Genomic DNA, 19,096 nt, shown 5'->3' with positions numbered 1-19,096 from the left:
CTTTACAATTTGCATAAATTCTCCAGCAGTTGACTTTTTACCATGCTTTATCTCATTTTGTACACAAATAGCATACAATCTGCCATTCACTCTGAAAGAAAAGCTTTTTGTCACCAGCAGAGATAACAGCTCCTAGAATTTTTTCCAGTCTGTTCTTACTCTCACCACTAAGCTTTCAGAACACCCACCTCAGTAACAGAAGTTATCAACTACCCGGAGCTAGCTGGACATTTGAGAAAACCTGTTTCCTATATACTTATAGTGTTTATTACCCACATATGAAGCCTACCTACTTTGTTAAACTATTTGTGATCCCACTTCACTTCTTGTGTTCTCTTACTTACACTTGGCCACCATATGAAATTTCTACTTCCTCCTTTTCTGTATACCAAGGCTATTTCCTTGATGGTAACAAGGTCTTTAATTCTTTCCTACTTAGTAAAACTGTAGTTTTAGTAAGTTTAAGGACTATACCAAGTTTTGCTTCTTTGTCAGGAACATCTCTAAATCTTCTACAGATTTTGCTTTAAGAATTAGGTCATCAGCATAGTTTGTTATGGCTTGGATGACTATAATATATAGATATGGAGATAACTGAATGAACCTCTGCATACATGCTAAATTTGTAATTGATGATTGCACCTCTGTTCATAGACTGCACAACCCTCATAAGCCATTCATGTACCCCTAGCATCGTTCATGAATACCAGACCTTGTCAAAAGCCATCACCAGGTCAACAAATGTTGAGTATGGGGAAGGGCTTACTCATAGCTAACAAATTTTCTTGCAATTCTCTCTTTATGAATATAGTATCTTTAGTACCACAAACCCAAATAACATTCAAGTTAATCTTGTTTCTAATCAATTTTTTGATAACTCTTGCCCAACAATTTGAGGTTTCTGTGGCCTTTAGTGTATGGCTTTTACCCTTGTATCAATTGACAATGATACTGGTACACCATCACTGAGTATGTCACCTTCCTATATTCTTTGGTTGACTATTTGAAATACTAGTATGTAACTTCTTTGCCAAATATTTTAAACATCACTGTGACTATCTCTGACAGACCAGCTGATTTCCTTGCTATCATATTCTTATTTGTTCTGTTGATCAGACTGTTATAGACACTCTCCCTCTCAAGCAATCTCCTAATTCAACAGTCTCTATGCTACTTTCTTTCTAACATCAGTAAAAGCAAATGTGCTATGATCATTCTCTAAACTCATTACATCTAGATTCTCTTCAGTGTAACTTATAACATATCATGCTCTTAATCCTCATGTCACAAAACATGTGCAAACCACTTTCTTTTTCTTCTCCCTTTGCTAAATATGTCCAGCCTTTAGATCCTCTTTTCGCTACTTGATATTTTTCTCTATTGCATGGCCCACATATCTTGTTTATAGCCTTCAGTAGTTGCCTTGTAGAAATTGCCGATTTCCCTCTATGTTATAAACCTCTATCTCCTTTTTCTGTCATGATAATCATTTAGAACTTCTCTGAAAGTACAACTTACTGAGAGCTCACCTAACTTTCCTGAAATCATTTCTGTGAATTAATAGGATGGGGTTGGAGGAGAGAGAACATGACAGACAGACAGGATAGAGAGAGAGAGAGAGAGAGAGAGAGAGAGAAATAATATTAACTTCCCAGTTGTATATTGTTTAAATATCATTTAAAAATTTTTAAAGTTTAGAAATTAGTATAATAGATAAGGAATTTTACTAACCTTGTACTGCTTCATTTGTTTCTCCAGAGAAGAGATACCACTGAAATGGATATTTTCTGTGTTGAGAATTTCCTCCATATCACTGATCCATTTAAGTAAGGCTCCAAGAGCACTCAAATAAGGACGAGAAGGTATCTCTTCCAAAGCCTTTTCAAGTTCTTCTTTCTGCTTCCCTACAAAACAAATATTTCAAGTAATGATAATTATAAGTAAATAATTTGAAATATTTAAAGCTCAATATTTCTGAAACTATATTTCATTGCTTTGACTCTAAAATATCATATTCATGTATTTCTGGCTTTTTTTTTAAATACAAATACTGCAAACAAAAAGAGTAGTTTAGTAATTAAAATTTTACTTTATTAGTAAAACTATGGTTTTACTTTGGAGTAAAAATTATAAATTTGATTTTGATACTGGTTTTACAGTTGTAAAATAATTGTTTATATAACATTGAGTACAACAATTGGAGCAGTTGCAGTTTGTTGTAATTAGTAAAAATATCACCTATATTATAGTTTGGAGAGTGAGGGTGAATGCGTCTGTGTGTGGCGAGAGCGCAGTCCAAACAAATATTTTAGAATTCACCTTAGAACACTTTTTGTAAAATCGTTATGAAAGACCTCCTACCTTACGAAAAAGCCTTACTGCAACAATTATTCAGATATATGCAATAAAATATTTTTAAACTCGAGAAGAGTTGTTTTTTAAACTTCTGTATTTCACATATGTAATATGTAGCAATGTTTAACCTGATATAATCCAAAGTAGAATTTTAAAACAATTTCATGTTTACACATGAAATTCATTGTCCAGTTTAATAATTGAAGACAGAAAAGATGACATCTTTAAAAAGTAATCTTATTTGACAATGAAAGAATGTATATTGAAATCCTTAATAGAAACCAATTTTATAAATTCTTTTTCACCCACTTATATTTATGGTTATATATATTTTAGTTTTGTAAACTGTCCAACAAATTCTTTAATGAAATATTTTTGCCTACATGAATCCTTTCCCAAATAACCAGATACAACGAATAGAAATTAATATTGTAAAATAATTCTTAAAAACTCTATGAAAAAAATTATGTTAATTCTTTTTTCTGATACAGCATTTTATTTCTTCAAGAAATAAATTATAATTCAAAATAAATAGAATGTTTCATTTTTTTCAAGAGATATAATATGATTTGACCACAAATATAACAAGCTCCTAGTATTTCTGCAGCAATGCAAGAATACTGTATTTATCATATTTCCAATAAAGATATAAATAGCAAACTTATTAGTTTTCTTTTTTCCCTTGTACTCCTTTTCAAGCAGGAATTAATTTATTAAACAACACATCACTAATAAAAGGTTGGACACTAAAACAGCTTCAACTGGTAGATTAATGTTGCTATATATGATGCGAAATAATTAAGAAAATAAACATTTCAGCACTTAATTTTCAACAACAAGCTGAATGAGACAGGAAAAATGATCAACTGCCAAGGAAAAAAGTACCTAAGTGCTAATCCATAATATACACACATGTACATTAATATAGACACCTGACTATAGGATTAAAAAGTTGCTATGCTTCAATGTGATCCAAGGTTCAATATTATACTATAGCATTATACAAGAGTGTTTTTCACGTGTTTTGACAAATTGAGATTTCATTCCTGTGACAAGAACTGACTGTCAGTTGATCATATATGTCAATGGGTTTGAAAGCCATTAAGTGGATAATCATTGGAGTTCATTGGTTGTCATCTGTCATGCGGTCTTCGTTGAAATTTCCATCTGTGTGTATGTATATGCGCATGCACATTTGTGTACCCATAGAAACATGTACATATGCAAATATATATAAGTAGCTATAATTAACTGCCAATCAAAAATCCAGCACCTTTTGTTTTATATAAATAAAGAATCAGATATATATATATGTATGTATATATATATATATATGTATGTATGTGTATATATATATATATATATATATATATATATATATATATATATGTATATAGTCAACAGGCGAGATCCAGGGATGCTCAATATAGAAAACACATACTAATGCTCAAATGATTCTGTGCTTACACTCCAAAACCTTTATTGAGGACTAAGTCTACAGGGTAAAGAGTGGCTATAAGAGAAATCCAGGTGAGCTGATATGGAAATAATAATACAAATAAACAATCTGTCCAACCCGAAGATGGAGGCCAAATTTACAGTAATGTTTATATTTATCCACTACTGGTTGCATATTTTTGAAGTTTTGCACACTCCACTTGCAAACATTATGAGTTTTAAGTCATTCTGAGTCACCAGAAACAGCTGTCAGACTTGAAATACCTTATCCTCTCCCCTTATTTTACTGTATCTTTTGTACTCCATGTAAATCTGTACTGTAAATATATAAATAAGTTGTACTGCCAAGTGATACGTCTTTCTTTTGCAATGTTTCTCATTTGTCCGTCAATTTTTGCAATGGCTGAAACGAAGGAACTGTGTGCTTTCATGAAATTCTGTTTTCTGCTGGGGAAAATGGTGGCCAAAGCAGTAGTCATGCCTCAAACAGTTTACAAGGACACTGTTATGAGCAAAACAAGTTTGCAAATGGTTTTCAAGCTTCAGGAATGTTCACTTGTTGCTTGAAGACCAACCTTGTACAGGGCAACCGTTGACCTCCCGAATGAATGAAAACATCACAAAAGTTCATGAACTGGTCTTGGAGGACTGTCACCAAAAAATTGACAAACTTGTTGATATGACTGGTGTGTCCTGGAGGACCTGTCAATGAATTTTGAGCAAGGAGTTGCAAATGAAAAGAACTGCAGCAACATTTGTACCTTGCTTACTCATGAAAGCTTAAAAGTAGTCACAACTGAATGCATGTCAGGAACTGAAAGAACAGTTGGAAGTTGATCCAGACCATTTCCAAAGATCACTGGTGACGAAAGCTGGTGATACAGCTACGACCCAGAAATGAAGCAGCAATCAAGTTAATAGAAGCATTCGATATCACCATGCTGCATAAAAGCACATCAAGTGAAGTCCAATGTCAAAATGATGCTGATTTGCTTCATCGATGTGAAAGGAATTGCCCACACAGAATTTGTTCCCTCTGGTCAAAATGTTAACCAGACATTTTAATTGGCAATTCTGAAGCATTTTTGAGATATGTACACTATCCTTTTTTTTCTTGTATTTTGCTATGAGCTATTCTACCAATCTTTTTTACTGTATGGATATTGCATCAATTTTTCTTTATATGTTGATATATATACACTCAGCAGCCCTTCTTCCATTTCAACAACATTCATGAATTGTCTTTCTTCCATGAATGGCTGAAAAATACTTTCTCTTGCACATAAAATAATAAACAACATTTTTCAATTCCTAGAACCCAGAAATGTATTGTTTAAGAGTACATGAACTCAAAACCTTTTATCAACATAATGAATTGTTTTCACTAAAAATTGTGGTACACACAAAAACAGATGGCAACTTTTAGTATTATACATATAAACATACACAAGCACATACATTGAGATACAGACAGACAGACAAACAGATAGATATTTGTGTGGCATATGTATATATCATCAGTACACATCTGATTTCCATGCTGACATTGCTGATGATCCTAGTCCATATCAGTTCTTATTTGGAGTTATTGCTCTCCTAGACAGGTCTTTTATAAGACTGGATGCTCTCCCTAACACCAACTTTACAGAGTATACAAAGTATATTTTATCATGGTACCAGCTTTTTAAATCTTATGTCCTCCAGAAGACAGAACTAAAAACACCTCTTGACCCTATGTTTACTCTGCTCATTCAGCAAACACTTTATAGAGTATACAAGGAACCAGAATTAGTGGGTTACCTTGTACTCTGCAAGACAAAAGAGCCATTACTACTCAACGTTATTATTGCTCGTTCCAGTTGACAAGTGGACTGGATAGAACGGGCAATTGCAGAAAATGAACTATGAGAACTAGTGTGAAATGGAGAAAGAAACATGAGCATGAAAAAGGGATATAATCATTGAAGTGACCATATGGAAGGGGAGGAGGAAAAGGAGGCAGTGACAGCAGAGAGTAATGAGACAGAGACATGGAAGTTAAATTTTTGTCGGTAAGAGAGCAATATGACAGTATAATAGATACCAATAATGAGTAACTTGGTAACTGGGGGGAAAAAGAATGGTAGCTAGAAGCATAGAAGAGTAATGTTTGCAAGCAAGAGAACATTAGTTACAGATAATCAAGATAGTGATGGTAAGAGACTAACAGATCTCAATGAAGGACTGGACAGAAAGTGAGTGAGTGACAGCTAGCAGTACAAAAGTGTATGTGTGTGCACATGTACATGCACACACACACACACACACACAAAACAAGAGAATTGAAATATTATAAGAATACAAAACCTCATATTCATCATCATCATCGTTTAACGTCCGCTTTCCATGCTAGCATGGGTTGGACAATTTGACTGAGGACTGGCAAACCAATGGCTGTACCAGGCTCCAATCTGATCTGGCAGAGTTTCTACAGGTGGATGCCCTTCCTAACGCCAATCACTCCGAGAGTGTAGTGGGTCCTTTTACGTGCCACCGGCATGAGGGCCAGTCAAGCGGTACTGGCAAAGGCCACACTCAAATTTATAGATATTTACAACAGACATTTTCTTGGGGAAAAAAAAAAATCTGGTATTGCACACAATGGATGTATTTTATAGCTTCTAACTTTCTCTAAGTGCCACTACTTATTTCATAGCTTATCATAAAATTATAAATTAAACTGAACAATGTAATAGTAGTGTTAACAAGAGCAATAATATTAAAACATCTTACACTTATATTGCATGCTTGTCTGTTTATATGATGACATTCAGGTAACATTAAAATTGTTTGTCAAGGCAAAGAAAAGATTTAGCTTAGGGTGACAACATGACAAAACACAACACTAAGACAGAAGTACAACAGCAATTGTAATACTCACAGTCTGTATCTTCTGTTAACATGGATGGATATTGGAAGGAAAGCGACAAAGGGAGATACAAAAATACAACGCAGAAAAAAAAATTGTCAACAAACAGAAAAGCAAAGACGATTAAGAGACATAATCAAACACTGGAAAATGAGACATACAGAGGTTGGAAGGTTGAATATTCTTGAGATTATACACAATGATATTGTCATTTACTACATTATTCTTTAGATACTTTTCTTTATAAATAAAACATTTAAACCCAAAAGATTTTTAGCCAACTTAAAAACTAAAGTAAAAGTATTTTAGAGATTGAAATATTTTCCTAAAAGAGAATGATCATTAAAATTAAAACATTTAGGTAACCGAGTTGTTCCTTTTTTAAATCATTCAGTTTTCAAGGGTCCAGTACTTAAATAACATACTGAAACAGGTACGTGCAAGCATTTACATGCATGAGTATGTTTGGTTTATAAACATGGGGAAGAGAACTCGATATGTAGTGAAGAGTACATATAATCTTATTTTATTTTCATTGGCTGTTAATACTACAAGAGTTGCTCAAGAACCTGGAGTTTTATACTAAACTGTTTCATAAGTGCATTTGCATGAAATATGAAACTCTCTGTTTATATCTAACTTCTGTAGTAGTCTCAACTACCAACAAATTTAGAGAGAAAAAGCAGGGTACAAGAAAATATTATTTCAAGATAATATATATCAAACTAATATTTTATACAACATGTACATTTACCATTCTCCAGTAGAGTAAATGTGAGATTAATGTTATAAAATTAGGTTTCTGGAATAGTGACTGCCAGTAATTAAGTGATGTTTATAATCAATATATACTACTCTGCTTGTTGCAGTTAGCCAACATATTTTATTTTATTTTACTTAGATTTTCAGAGAGAGAAATGAAAAAAGCATCCACTCCAAAGTGTAAAAATTAAAATTATTAAAAGCCAACACACCTAAAGTTGCATGCTTTTGGGAAAACTATATTTAAAATCATCCATGACATTAAACAAGTAATTTTCCATTTTCCATTGCAAAACAATTCAGTAGAATCTACCTCTATTTGATGTCATTGCAATTATCAAATCAAGCTTGTTCAAATCTAAAGTAAATTTTGTTTTTACATCTTTTATCTTTTACTTGTTTCAGTCATTGCTGGGACACTGCCTTGAATTTTTTGTTGAATGAATCAACCCCAATACTTATTTTTTAAACCTGGTACTTATTCTATCAGTCTTTTTTGCTGAACTGCTAAGTTACAGGGATGTAAACACCCCAACACCAGTTGTCAAGCGGTGATGGTGGGGACAAACACAGACACAAAGACATATATATACATACATATATATATACATACATATATATATATACAACTGGCTTCTTTCAGTTTCTGTCTACCAAATCCACTCACAAGGCTTCAGTTGGCCTAAGGTTATAGTAGAAGACACTTGCCCAAGGTGTCACACAGTGGGACTGAACCCAAAACCATGTGGTTGGGAAGCAAGCTTCTTACCACACAGCCACTCCTGCACCAATTTATCCATATTTACTCAATATCAATTCTCATGTTTCTATGAAATCACTTGCCTTTCTTCTACACATCTCTTAAATTTACATAACATTCCTGCCAAACCTGCTACAAATAGCAGACAAACATTCTTCAAACCACACAGTCACAGAGTACCATCTTAAAAATAGGAGGTTACATTGGATAATATGGTTTTAGAAATGCTGTTTGAAAAGAAAAAACAAAAACAAGATGTTCACAGCAAAAATATTGCCGATCAAACAACAACAAACATTCAGTACCTCTCTCAATTTCATACTGAAAAATGTATGGTTATCAACCTAGTTTATTCTTTATTCCTTGTAGCTGCTCTTCTGCATTTAATACTTATGCTTTCATATCAGGCTCACACTTCTGATCACATGTACCACACACTGTCATTCAGAGAAAAGATTCTTTTATAAACAAAAGGAATCATTTCTTCTGTTCTTTAAATATAATACACTATCTTAAGTTCCAATGAGGGCATTTCAATAAACTAAGTAAATCAAGTGGCTTACTTACTAAAATATGCTAATATAACAAACAAGAAATAAAGACTTTTCCATGAAGTAAGTAAACAAGCATTTTGAATTAGCATCAGTTTGATGACATTTTTTACGCTACCTTGCATTGACATGTTTTTAACTGCAGAGCCCTGTTTTCTTGGGCCTGCAACAAATACTTCAGCATAAAACAATATTTTCCAATAATTTCTGCACAAAAACATTACTCAAGATCATGTAATGATTGAATAAACATAGTATGAAACCTACCTATCTTCTGATAAACAGCTTCCCACCGCTGATTAAATGCATCAAGATCAAACTGAACTTTCTCTTTCTTTCCTGTCTTCTTCTCTTGTTGCAACAAAGCATTTGCTTGCACTTTAAGATGTTCAACACGTTCTTCTTGGGACTTCATGTCTTTTAATTTTACCTTTTACAAATTACAGAAGATTTTTTTTAAATCATACAACTTCACTAAATAAAATATATACTATATAAGTAATGTAGCATTGTCTGGTTGCATAGTAATGCTTTTTTCAAGCATGCACACCTTGCAGAAATATTTAATTAATTATTAATCAAGTAATTTAATTTAATTTAACCAATTTAATTTAATTTAACATGTTATTTTTGGTCATAGTGAAAGACCTGGGAGGTAATGAGCTTTCTGAGACAGACTGCTTCATAGAAAAATACATTAAAGTCAATACTTCTATAATAATCTAACAATCCATTCAGGATTTCAATATCCATGAATCCAAACATATGAATGGCTTGTTTTGAAATGGACTAAATCTAAACAATTTATGTATGTTTATGAAATCACTAAAATTAGGCATTGTGAATCCAAATTCACAGATCTGGTAAGTGATTGTTGAAAAAAAAAAAAAAAATCACCATAAATCCATAAGCCTATTACCTATTTCTTTACTACCCACAAAGGGTTAAACACAGAGAGGACAAACAAGGACAGACAAACGGATTAAGTCGATTACATCGACCCCAGTGCGTAACTGGTACTTAATTTATCAACCCCGAAAGGATGAAAGGCAAAGTCGACCTCGGCAGAATTTGAACTCAGAACGTAATGGCAGACGAAATACGGCTACGCATTTCGCCCAGCATGCTAATGTTTCTGCCAGCTCGCCACCCATAAGCCTATTACCTGTGATATATAAACCCTAATATCCAGCTATTATGAACTTCTTTAGAATAAACACAATATCAATAAAAATGAAGTTCCCCTCCATTTTTAAACAATAGTTATAAAATTATCCATGTTAGAAACAGTGATTAAAACATCTTTTCCCAAAGTAAAGAGTGAAAGTTTAACTTACTCGGCATTGCTCTAACTGATTACTGATTTCAATAGTTTCTTCTGAAATGTTCTCTGCAGTAGATGCCCATTTCTCATAATTCAACATCAAATCTTTCAGTGAATTCAGTTCGTCATAAAACTTTTTAGCTTCAATTTCCAGAAAAACCTTACTATGTGTCTCATTCAGAAGCTGATTGATAATTTTCCATCTTTCTTCCAGCTCTTGTGTCAGCTTAGAAATATTGTCATAATTTTCACCCCCTTAAAACAAAAAAAATAAAATGCTAATATAATTTAGCTTCAGAACAAATTTTTATTTAAAAGCAATAAAAATTTTAACATTTAAACAAGCAAAACAGTTCATCTCAAATTAAGAAGGTCCTTTGAACATCAATCATTACAAGAGAATTAGTTTACATATATTTCTTATATATATATCATCATCATCATCATCATTTAGCGTCCGTTTTCCATGCTAGCATGGGTTGGACGGTTCTACTGGGGTCTGTGAAGCCAGAAGGCTTCATCAGGCCCAGTCAAATCTGGCAGTGTTTCTACGGCTGGATGCCCTTCCTAACGCCAACCACTCCGTGAGTGTAGTGGGTGCTTTTTACGTGCCACCCGCACTGGTGCCAGACAGAGCTGGCAAACGGCCACGAACGGATGGTGCTTTTTATGTGCCACCGGCACGAGGGCCAGGCGAGGCTGGCAACGGACACGAAACGGGGCGGTGCTGGCAACGGTCGCGAAACGGAAAGTTCTCTTACATGCCACCGGCACTGGTAACACATCTGCAATTTCCATTGATCGATTTCCATTGATCGATTTCGATTCTGATCCTCACTTGCCTCAATGGGTCTTCACAAGCAGAGTTTCGACATGCCACCGGCACTGGTAGCACATCCGCAATTTCCATTGATCGATTTCGATTCTGATCCTCACTTGCCTCAACACGTCTTCACAAGTAGAGTTTTGTGTCCCAAGAAGGGAAGGTATGCATACGTAGGCTGGCTCCATCCCATGTAGAAGGCCACGGGTTGTGGACTCACTTGTCCTGCCGGGTCTTCTCGCGCACAGCACACTTCCAGAGGTCTCGGTCTTTAGTCATTTCCTCAGTGAGACCTAAAGTTCGAAGGTCGTGCTTCACCACCTCGTCCCAGGTTTTCCTGGGTCTGCCTCTTCCACAGGTTCCCTCAACCGCTAGGGTGTGGCACTTTTTCACACAACTATCTTCATCCATTCTCGCCACATGACCATACCAGCGCAAACGTCTCTCTTGCACACCACAACTGATGCTTCTTAGGTCCAGCTTTTCTCTCAAGGTACTTACACTCTGCCGAGTGTGAGTACCGGCATTACACATCCATCGGAGCATACTGGCTTCATTTCTAGCGAGCTTACGCATATCCTCAGCAGTCACGGCCCATGTTTCACTGCCATGTAGCATGGCTGTTCGTACACACGCATCATACAGTCTGCCTTTCACTCTGTGCGAGAGGCCTTTTGTCACCAGCAGAGGTAAGAGCTCTCTGAACTTTGCCCAAGCTATTCTTACTCTAGCAGTTACACTTTCAGCACACCCACCCCCGCTGCTGACTTGGTCACCTAGGTAACGGAAACTATCAACTATTTCTAGTTTTTCTCCCTGGAAAGTGACGGAAGTTGGTCTCAGAGCATTTTCAGTGTTTATTGTTCCTGAGCATCTGCCACATACAAAAACCATCTTCCTAGTTAGCCTTCCTTTGACATTGCTGCATCTCTTATGTGTCCATAGCTTACACTTGGTGCATCTTATAGAGTTTCTACCTACACCTTTTCTACAGATCGAGCAGGGCCATCTACCTGAAGGTGTTTGTGATTTGTCTACCTTCCTACTGATTACGACTTTGGTTTTAGCTAGATTGACTCTGAGGCCCTTCGATTCTAATCCTTGTTTCCACACCTGAAACTTCTCCTCCAGTTCTGATAGCGACTCAGCAATTAGAGCAAGGTCATCAGCATAGAGGAGCTCCCAAGGGCATCCTGTCTTGAATTCCTCCGTTATTGCCTGGAGGACTATGATAAATAGGAGGGGGCTGAGTACTGAGCCTTGGTGGACCCCTACCTCTACCCGGAATTCTTCACTGTACTCATTTCCAACCCTCACCCTACTAGCGGCGTCCCTATACATGGCCCGCACAGCTCTCACTAACCATTCATCTATCCCTAGTTTTCTCATTGCCCACCAGATAAGGGATCGGGGGACCCTGTCGAAGGCTTTCTCCATGTCAACAAAAGCCAGGTACAGGGGCTTATCTTTGGCTAGGTATTTCTCCTGCAGCTGCCTTACCAGGAATATAGCATCAGTAGTACTTTTCCCTGGCACAAACCCAAACTGCATCTCATCTAAACTAACTCTCTCTCTAATTAGTTGGGCTATGACCCTCTCCGTAACCTTCATCACCTGGTCCAACAGCTTGATACCTCTGTAGTTATTTGTATCTAGGGCATCACCTTTACCTTTGTAGCAGTTGACTATTATACTGCTACACCAGTCATTGGGTATGACCCCTTTGTGTATCACCTGATTAACTATATGGGTGACTAGGCTATAGCCGACACTACCAGACATTTTGAGCATCTCTGCAGTGATTCCTGATGGGCCTGGGGCTTTCCCTGTCTTCATGCTTCTAATTGCCTTAGCTACCACAGAACTATCAACTCGGATAGCTGGTCCCTCTGTTGGGTCAACATTCGGCAGACTCTCTTTATCCCATTCATTTTCTTCATTCAGCAACCTTTCATAGTGGCATCTCCAAACCTCTCTCTTCGCATCCTCATTTAGCGCAAGTGAACCATCTTCCATGCGAACACACTTCTCTCCTACCACATCACGATTCTCTCTCAAACACTGTCTTGCAACACGAAACACCTCCAGTCTTTGGTCCTCACGGCGCAGAACATTGGCAAATTTTTTCTTATCTGCTTCCCCTCTGGCTAAATAAACCTGTCTCCTAGCTTCTCTTTTGGCAGTCTGATACAATTCCCTGCTACCCCCATTTTTCCAGACCTTCCAAGCCTGTCTCTTTTCTCTAATAGCCCTGTCTACAATATTGTTCCACCACCACGTTATTCTAGGTCGAGAGGGGACTTTGCACCAGCCACAGATCTGGTCAGTGGCTCTCAGCAGGTTGTCCCTTAGAAACGTCCAGCTGTCTTCTACCCCCTGTGATGCTCTATCCCCTTCTACTTCGTCAGAGGCTTCAAGTAATATGTCCCTAAATCTCTGTCCATTTGCAGGATCTTTAAGCTTCCAGATCCTTCTTCTCCATATTTGTCGTCTTCTGGTTGTCCTCCTAGTCCTGATCCTAAAGTCACTAACTACCAGTCTATGTTGTGGGGTACATTCTTCACCTGGGAAGGTTTTGGCATTTATAAGCAGCCATCTCTCCCTTTGCCTTGTAAGGATGCAGTCAATTTGGCTGGTATGTTGGCCCGATTGGTAAGTGACTAGGTGGCTGGTAGGTTTCCTGAAGTTAGTGTTGCAAATCATAAGATTATTTGCATCGCAGAACTCCAGCAGCCTGGTTCCCTCCTCGTTGCGGGAGCCATAGCCATAGCCTCCATGTACGCCATGGAAGCCCCCAGCATGTCGTCCAACGTGACCATTGAAGTCACCAGCCACAAAGATAAGGTCTCTGTCGTTCGTCAATGAGGTAGTCTGCAGTAGAGTGTCATAGAATCGGTCTTTCTGTCCATCGGGTAGCCCCAACTGAGGAGCATAGGCTGATATAATGGTTGCTAAACTATGATGAAGCACTAATCTAATCTTAAGTATTCTGTCACTTACTCTGATTACCTCAATTACTTTATCTACCCATTTCTCAGCGATAAGTATACCCACGCCACCAACCCCGTCAGTGTTCCCTGCCCAGAAAATCTTGTACCTGCGTTCCTTGCCTGTGAGGAACCTAGCTGATCCTCCTCTCCACCTTATTTCTTGCATGCAACATATATCCACACATCTCCGTTCAAGCATCTCGACTATCTCACCAGACCTACCTTTCAGAGTGCCAACGTTGAGGGTGCCAACCCTGAGGGTGTGGAAGGCATGGGCTCTAGAGACCCTGGGACGGTGGACAGTAGCTTCGTGTACCTGAAAAGAAAGCTCGCATTTGGCAGAATTCATGTGCAAGAAATGAAGTAGTAAAGTAGCCTTCAGTACAACCTGCATAACGCTAGCCTTTCATATTTTGCACTGTATGAACATTACCTTACATAGGTCGAGACTAGGGGTAGGGAGGGGTATGGATGGTGAGAGCATTTGCAGTCTTCATGGGAAGCAACCCCGGAATGGAAGAGAATAGGAACTTCCGGCATGCGTGGTGGGGGTGGGAGGGCGGGTGCACCGTAGCTGAGTAAAGAGGTTCTGTTAATCGTGAGCTAGCAAATGGGTTTGTATGAATCGGGAGACAATACTAAACGAAAAATTGAAAAATTGAAAAATCAGAGTGGCTATGAACCTGGAGACAAGTCTAAACGAAAAAAAAAAAATGTTTGAGCTAGACAGGGTAATGAGGGAATACTGAAAGAATGAGTGACAATACAATGTGATGGAAATTGAAGAATAGAGAAAGAATAAGGATAAGTGCAAGAAAGAAGGTAGTCGTAGCGAGGTTGGACGATTCACTTAACTTTTAGCCATTCATGATCTGTGCGTATTCTTTAGATATTTTGAAGCGAGTGGGGTTAACGATAAATGCGATGGCTCTTTTATGTATGGCGATGATGGTTTTGGGGAGGGGGGGGGGCATAGAGGACCATGGCGATGATGGTTATGGGAAGGGGGGACATAGCGAGAGAGAGATACGGTTAGTTAGAGAGAGAGGTCAAGGGACACGTGACAATAAGCGGTGTGAGGGAATTTGACTGGGGACGGCATTGTCGATAAATAAACATTAGATAAATAGGTTTGAAAATCAGAAAAATCAGAGGGAATATCATTATTGATAGCTAATATAACACCGTAGCTGAGTAAAGAGGTTCTGTTAATCGTGAGCTAGCAAATGGGTTTGTATGAATCGGGAGACAATACTAAACGAAAAATTGAAAAATTGAAAAATTGAAAAATTGAAAAATTGAAAAAATTGAAAAATTGAAAAATTGAAAAATTGAAAAAATTGAAAAAAATTGAAAAATCAGAGTGGCTATGAACCTGGAGACAAGTCTAAACGAAAAAAAAAAAAAAAAATGTTTGAGCTAGACAGGGTAATGAGGGAATACTGAAAGAATGAGTGACAATACAATGAGATGGAAATTGAAGAATAGAGAAAGAATAAGGATAAGTGCAAGAAAGAAGGTAGTCGTAGCGAGGTTGGACGATTCACTTAACTTTTAGCCATTCATGATCTGTGCGTATTCTTTAGATATTTTGAAGCGAGTGGGGTTAACGATAAATGCGATGGCTCTTTTTTGTATGGCGATGATGGTTTTGGGGAGGGGGGGGCATAGAGGACCATGGCGATGATGGTTATGGGAAGGGGGGACATAGCGAGAGAGAGATACGGTTAGTTAGAGAGAGAGGTCAAGGGACACGTGACAATAAGCGGGTGAGGGAATTTGACTGGGGACGGCATTGTCGATAAATAAACATTAGATAAATAGGTTTGAAAATCAGAAAAATCAGAGGGAATATCATTATTGATAGCTAATATAACACCGTAGCTGAGTAAAGAGGTTCTGTTAATCGTGAGCTAGCAAATGGGTTTGTATGAATCGGGAGACAATACTAAACGAAAAATTGAAAAATTGAAAAATCAGAGTGGCTATGAACCTGGAGACAAGTCTAAACGAAAAAAAAAAAAAATGTTTGAGCTAGACAGGGTAATGAGGGAATATATAAACTTACCAAATTTTAATTCTTCAATTAATTTTTTCCCAGTTTCCAAGAGTGAAGATACTTTATCATGGTGAGTTTTCACGTCATTTTTTGTATCCTGTCAAAAGAAAGAGTCCTATAAGACAAAATGTTCTTTTTCCTTTCTTTTTTTTTCAAATTTTAAAGGAAATATAAACTTTTTAGGCAGGGTCTCACATGTAAAATATAATTGGTTGAAATATTTCAGTCAACTGAGAGATAGTCCATGCAATCCATGGCCTAGTGGTTAGAGCAGCAGACTCGAGGTCAAGGGATCGCGGGCTCGAATCTCAGATCGGGCGATGTGTGTGTTTATGAGCAAAACACCTAAGCTCCACGTGGCTCTGGCAGAAGGTAATGACGAACCTCTGCTGACTCTTTTGCCACAACTTTCCCTCGCTCTTTCCTCCTGCATCTTGCAGCTTACCTGCGACGGACCAGCGTCCCGTTCAGGTGGGGGAACCTATACGTCAAGGAAACTGGGAAACCAGCCCTTATGAGCCAGGTATGGCTCGAGAAGGAATTGACAACAAACATATGCAAAACTCTAGGAGTGCAATAAGATCAGTTGACTGAAACTTTTACACAATACAAAACCAAATGGGGTAGATTTGATCTTTAAAAATCAACTGGTAAAGTTATTGAAAGAAGCTTATAATGAAATAAGTGATAACTTAAAAATTTTAAGCAGTGCAATTATTAATTATTACATGAATTAATGGTAAAAAGTGATTTATGAGAATACCTTATAAGTTTTAGAGAATAATTCTCAGTGAAATTGTTCCCTGGTTTCTAAGTTTTAACAGAAAACATTTATAAGAAAAGAGATTCCTTCATAAATCAAAAGCAAACTGTTATCAAACCATTTTAGAATTTTATAATTACTATTAATATACTGATCAGAAATGATTCAACATGATTCTGCAAAGAGAAATTGCACAAATTTTGTTGTGAAACTCAAACTTAGAACGAGAAATAAATTATTTAAAATATTAAATACAACAGGTGCAGAAAGTAAAGAGTGGACATTGTAGCAGATGATAAGAAGTAGGTCATTGATGAATAAGAGGAAGTGAAAGGTGAACAAAACTAAATTTTGGAGCAAACCAGAATTGATAGTGTAAGTCAGAACAAAACTACATCAGTACATAACTGTGAAGATGTGATAGGAAATCGCCAACTTAAGAGATAAAAAAAAAAGATAAATGGAGTGGAGAAAGATTGAAGATGTTGGCAATGATAAAAGCTACTTCTTGAAAACATTGTTTGAGGGTATTGGAAGGGAGATTGTCAGGGCCAGTGACTTGTACTTTTGAAGCAACCAGAAGTGCTTTCACACTTAGCATATATGTGTATATAGTTTGAGCCTAATGGAGTGAAAAGGGATAGTTTTGGAAGAGTTTCATCTAGTTTGTACAATATGGAGTTGGAAGTAAAGTGGTGTGAGCAAATGGGGAGGTTTTCTATGTGAGAACAGAGGTGGTAAAGATGTCAAGAAGTTGGTAGAGAGCACGTTTAACAGGGGACCAAAAGGACTGGCAGTGATTTAGAATGTGGGAGAATAAAATATTTGTGTCTTGGAGAGATTAGACCATGTGGATTTATATGTAAGAAATGGTATGAGAGAGGAGTCTAGGTTGGACTAGAACCAAGATAAAGGATAACTGTTCAGTAGAAATAGCTTCATTATTTAGTTATTTATTTTGGGACCTCTACGAAAGTGAAAGAGTATTGTTAGTGCACTGTAGAGTCATGATAACCCCCTCCTTGCCTACTAGGAGGCTTGTCCAAATTGTTGAAATAGAATAAACAGTGCTATAATCTGAATGCCCTGCCTATCCCTAATTATTCAACTATAAAATAAGTATAGACTATACAATGTGTTTTTGGTCAGAAGTATAGTCAGATGCTATAGATGTAAGATTTAGCATCTTAACCACATGTTATAAACTTTTTTTTAGAAATAGTAACTGTTAATAGAATCAGAGATGTAGAATTTAAGATTTCAAAGAAATTACCTGAATTAAAACAAATTGCTCCTCTTCAGAAAACTCTTCTTGAGAAGCAAGGAAAGGATCATCATCATCATCATCGTCATCATCATCATCATCAACAGATAGCAATGCTAATGTTGATTCTGTCTTCTCAAACCAATCTTTCATTTTTTTCATGTCTATTTCAAATTCTAACCGTAAAGCTGTATCAGTTTTGCGCTTTTTCACCACATCAGGTGAAGTTGTTGGTTCAGACTTAGTCTCTCGAACTTTCTCTTCAGCAAGAATCTCCTCAAGATCTGTTATTTTACTAAGTTCAACTCCAGACCCGGCAATCTGAAATCAAATTAATTATATTTAAAATTTTCCTATTAAAGTATTAACAAATAGTAATAAATTTCTTAGTAAAATCAAACAAACAAAAGCTATTCATAAATAATTTGCAGCAGGGAAAAAAATTAGAGAAATGACTGACAAAATGGCTAAACAAATTTCAAAAACTGCCACTCAAATGATTTCAAAATTAGTAATCTTAAATTTCTAGGACTTTATAGAGTATTTTGTAATGGAAACGTTTTAATTCATTTCAATATTTAACAAATATCTTCATAATTTATAAACATCTAATATTAGCTTAGAATTAAAAAGTAAAAAGTAAAATTTATATAATTTTGATGTTACCTCTTGGCTCTGTGTTCCCATATTCTGAACCAGATTTTCCCATCGCTCTTGTACATCTTCAAGTTCAGCACTTATACGTTGAACAGCTTCTTTATCCTCTAGATTCTGGACAATTTGCTGACCACACTCATATAGTTCATCAAAAGACCGTACTTGTACTTCCATTTCTTTTTCAATGGCCTAAAGTGATAAAACAACTGGAATTTTACTCAGTGTAAGTTAGAAACCAGACAATTTTTTTTAAACATGTTTTACAATGTCCAAGATAGCTTCATAAATTCTCATAATCAGTCCCCACTACTTGAATAACAAAAAATAGAAAAAAATTATAAAACCTAAAGAAGGTTTGCTCTAGGTCAACTTAAATCATACAAATCTATGACTAAGGGTGTTCCAGCAGTGATAATCTCATC

The 19,096-nt window shown here is 36.6% G+C and overlaps 1 protein-coding gene across 8 annotated transcripts in view; it reads right to left on the bottom strand.

Moving 5' to 3' along the window:
- LOC115232614 (dystrophin) overlaps positions 1–19,096 on the bottom strand; it is a 744,226-nt gene that overhangs the window by 520,471 nt on the left and 204,659 nt on the right. For 7 of the 8 annotated variants that reach the window (XM_029802603.2, XM_036512501.1, XM_029802605.2 and 4 more), the window contains 7 exons: positions 18,684–18,863; positions 18,027–18,338; positions 16,000–16,087; positions 10,132–10,373; positions 9,062–9,224; positions 6,734–6,745; positions 1,732–1,904 (listed from right to left, as the gene is read on the bottom strand). In XM_029802603.2, coding sequence (XP_029658463.1) covers positions 1,732–1,904; positions 6,734–6,745; positions 9,062–9,224; positions 10,132–10,373; positions 16,000–16,087; positions 18,027–18,338; positions 18,684–18,863 — 1,170 coding nt within the window. The remainder of the gene's footprint in view (positions 1–1,731; positions 1,905–6,733; positions 6,746–9,061; positions 9,225–10,131; positions 10,374–15,999; positions 16,088–18,026; positions 18,339–18,683; positions 18,864–19,096) is intronic. The other variant, XM_029802604.2, reaches the window with a different exon arrangement.

Source organism: Octopus sinensis, linkage group LG2, assembly GCF_006345805.1.
Source record: "Octopus sinensis linkage group LG2, ASM634580v1, whole genome shotgun sequence".
Taxonomy (NCBI): domain Eukaryota; kingdom Metazoa; phylum Mollusca; class Cephalopoda; order Octopoda; family Octopodidae; genus Octopus; species Octopus sinensis.
The sequence above is the reverse complement of the archived record's forward strand: the minus strand, read 5'-3'. Positions and strand labels throughout refer to the sequence as shown.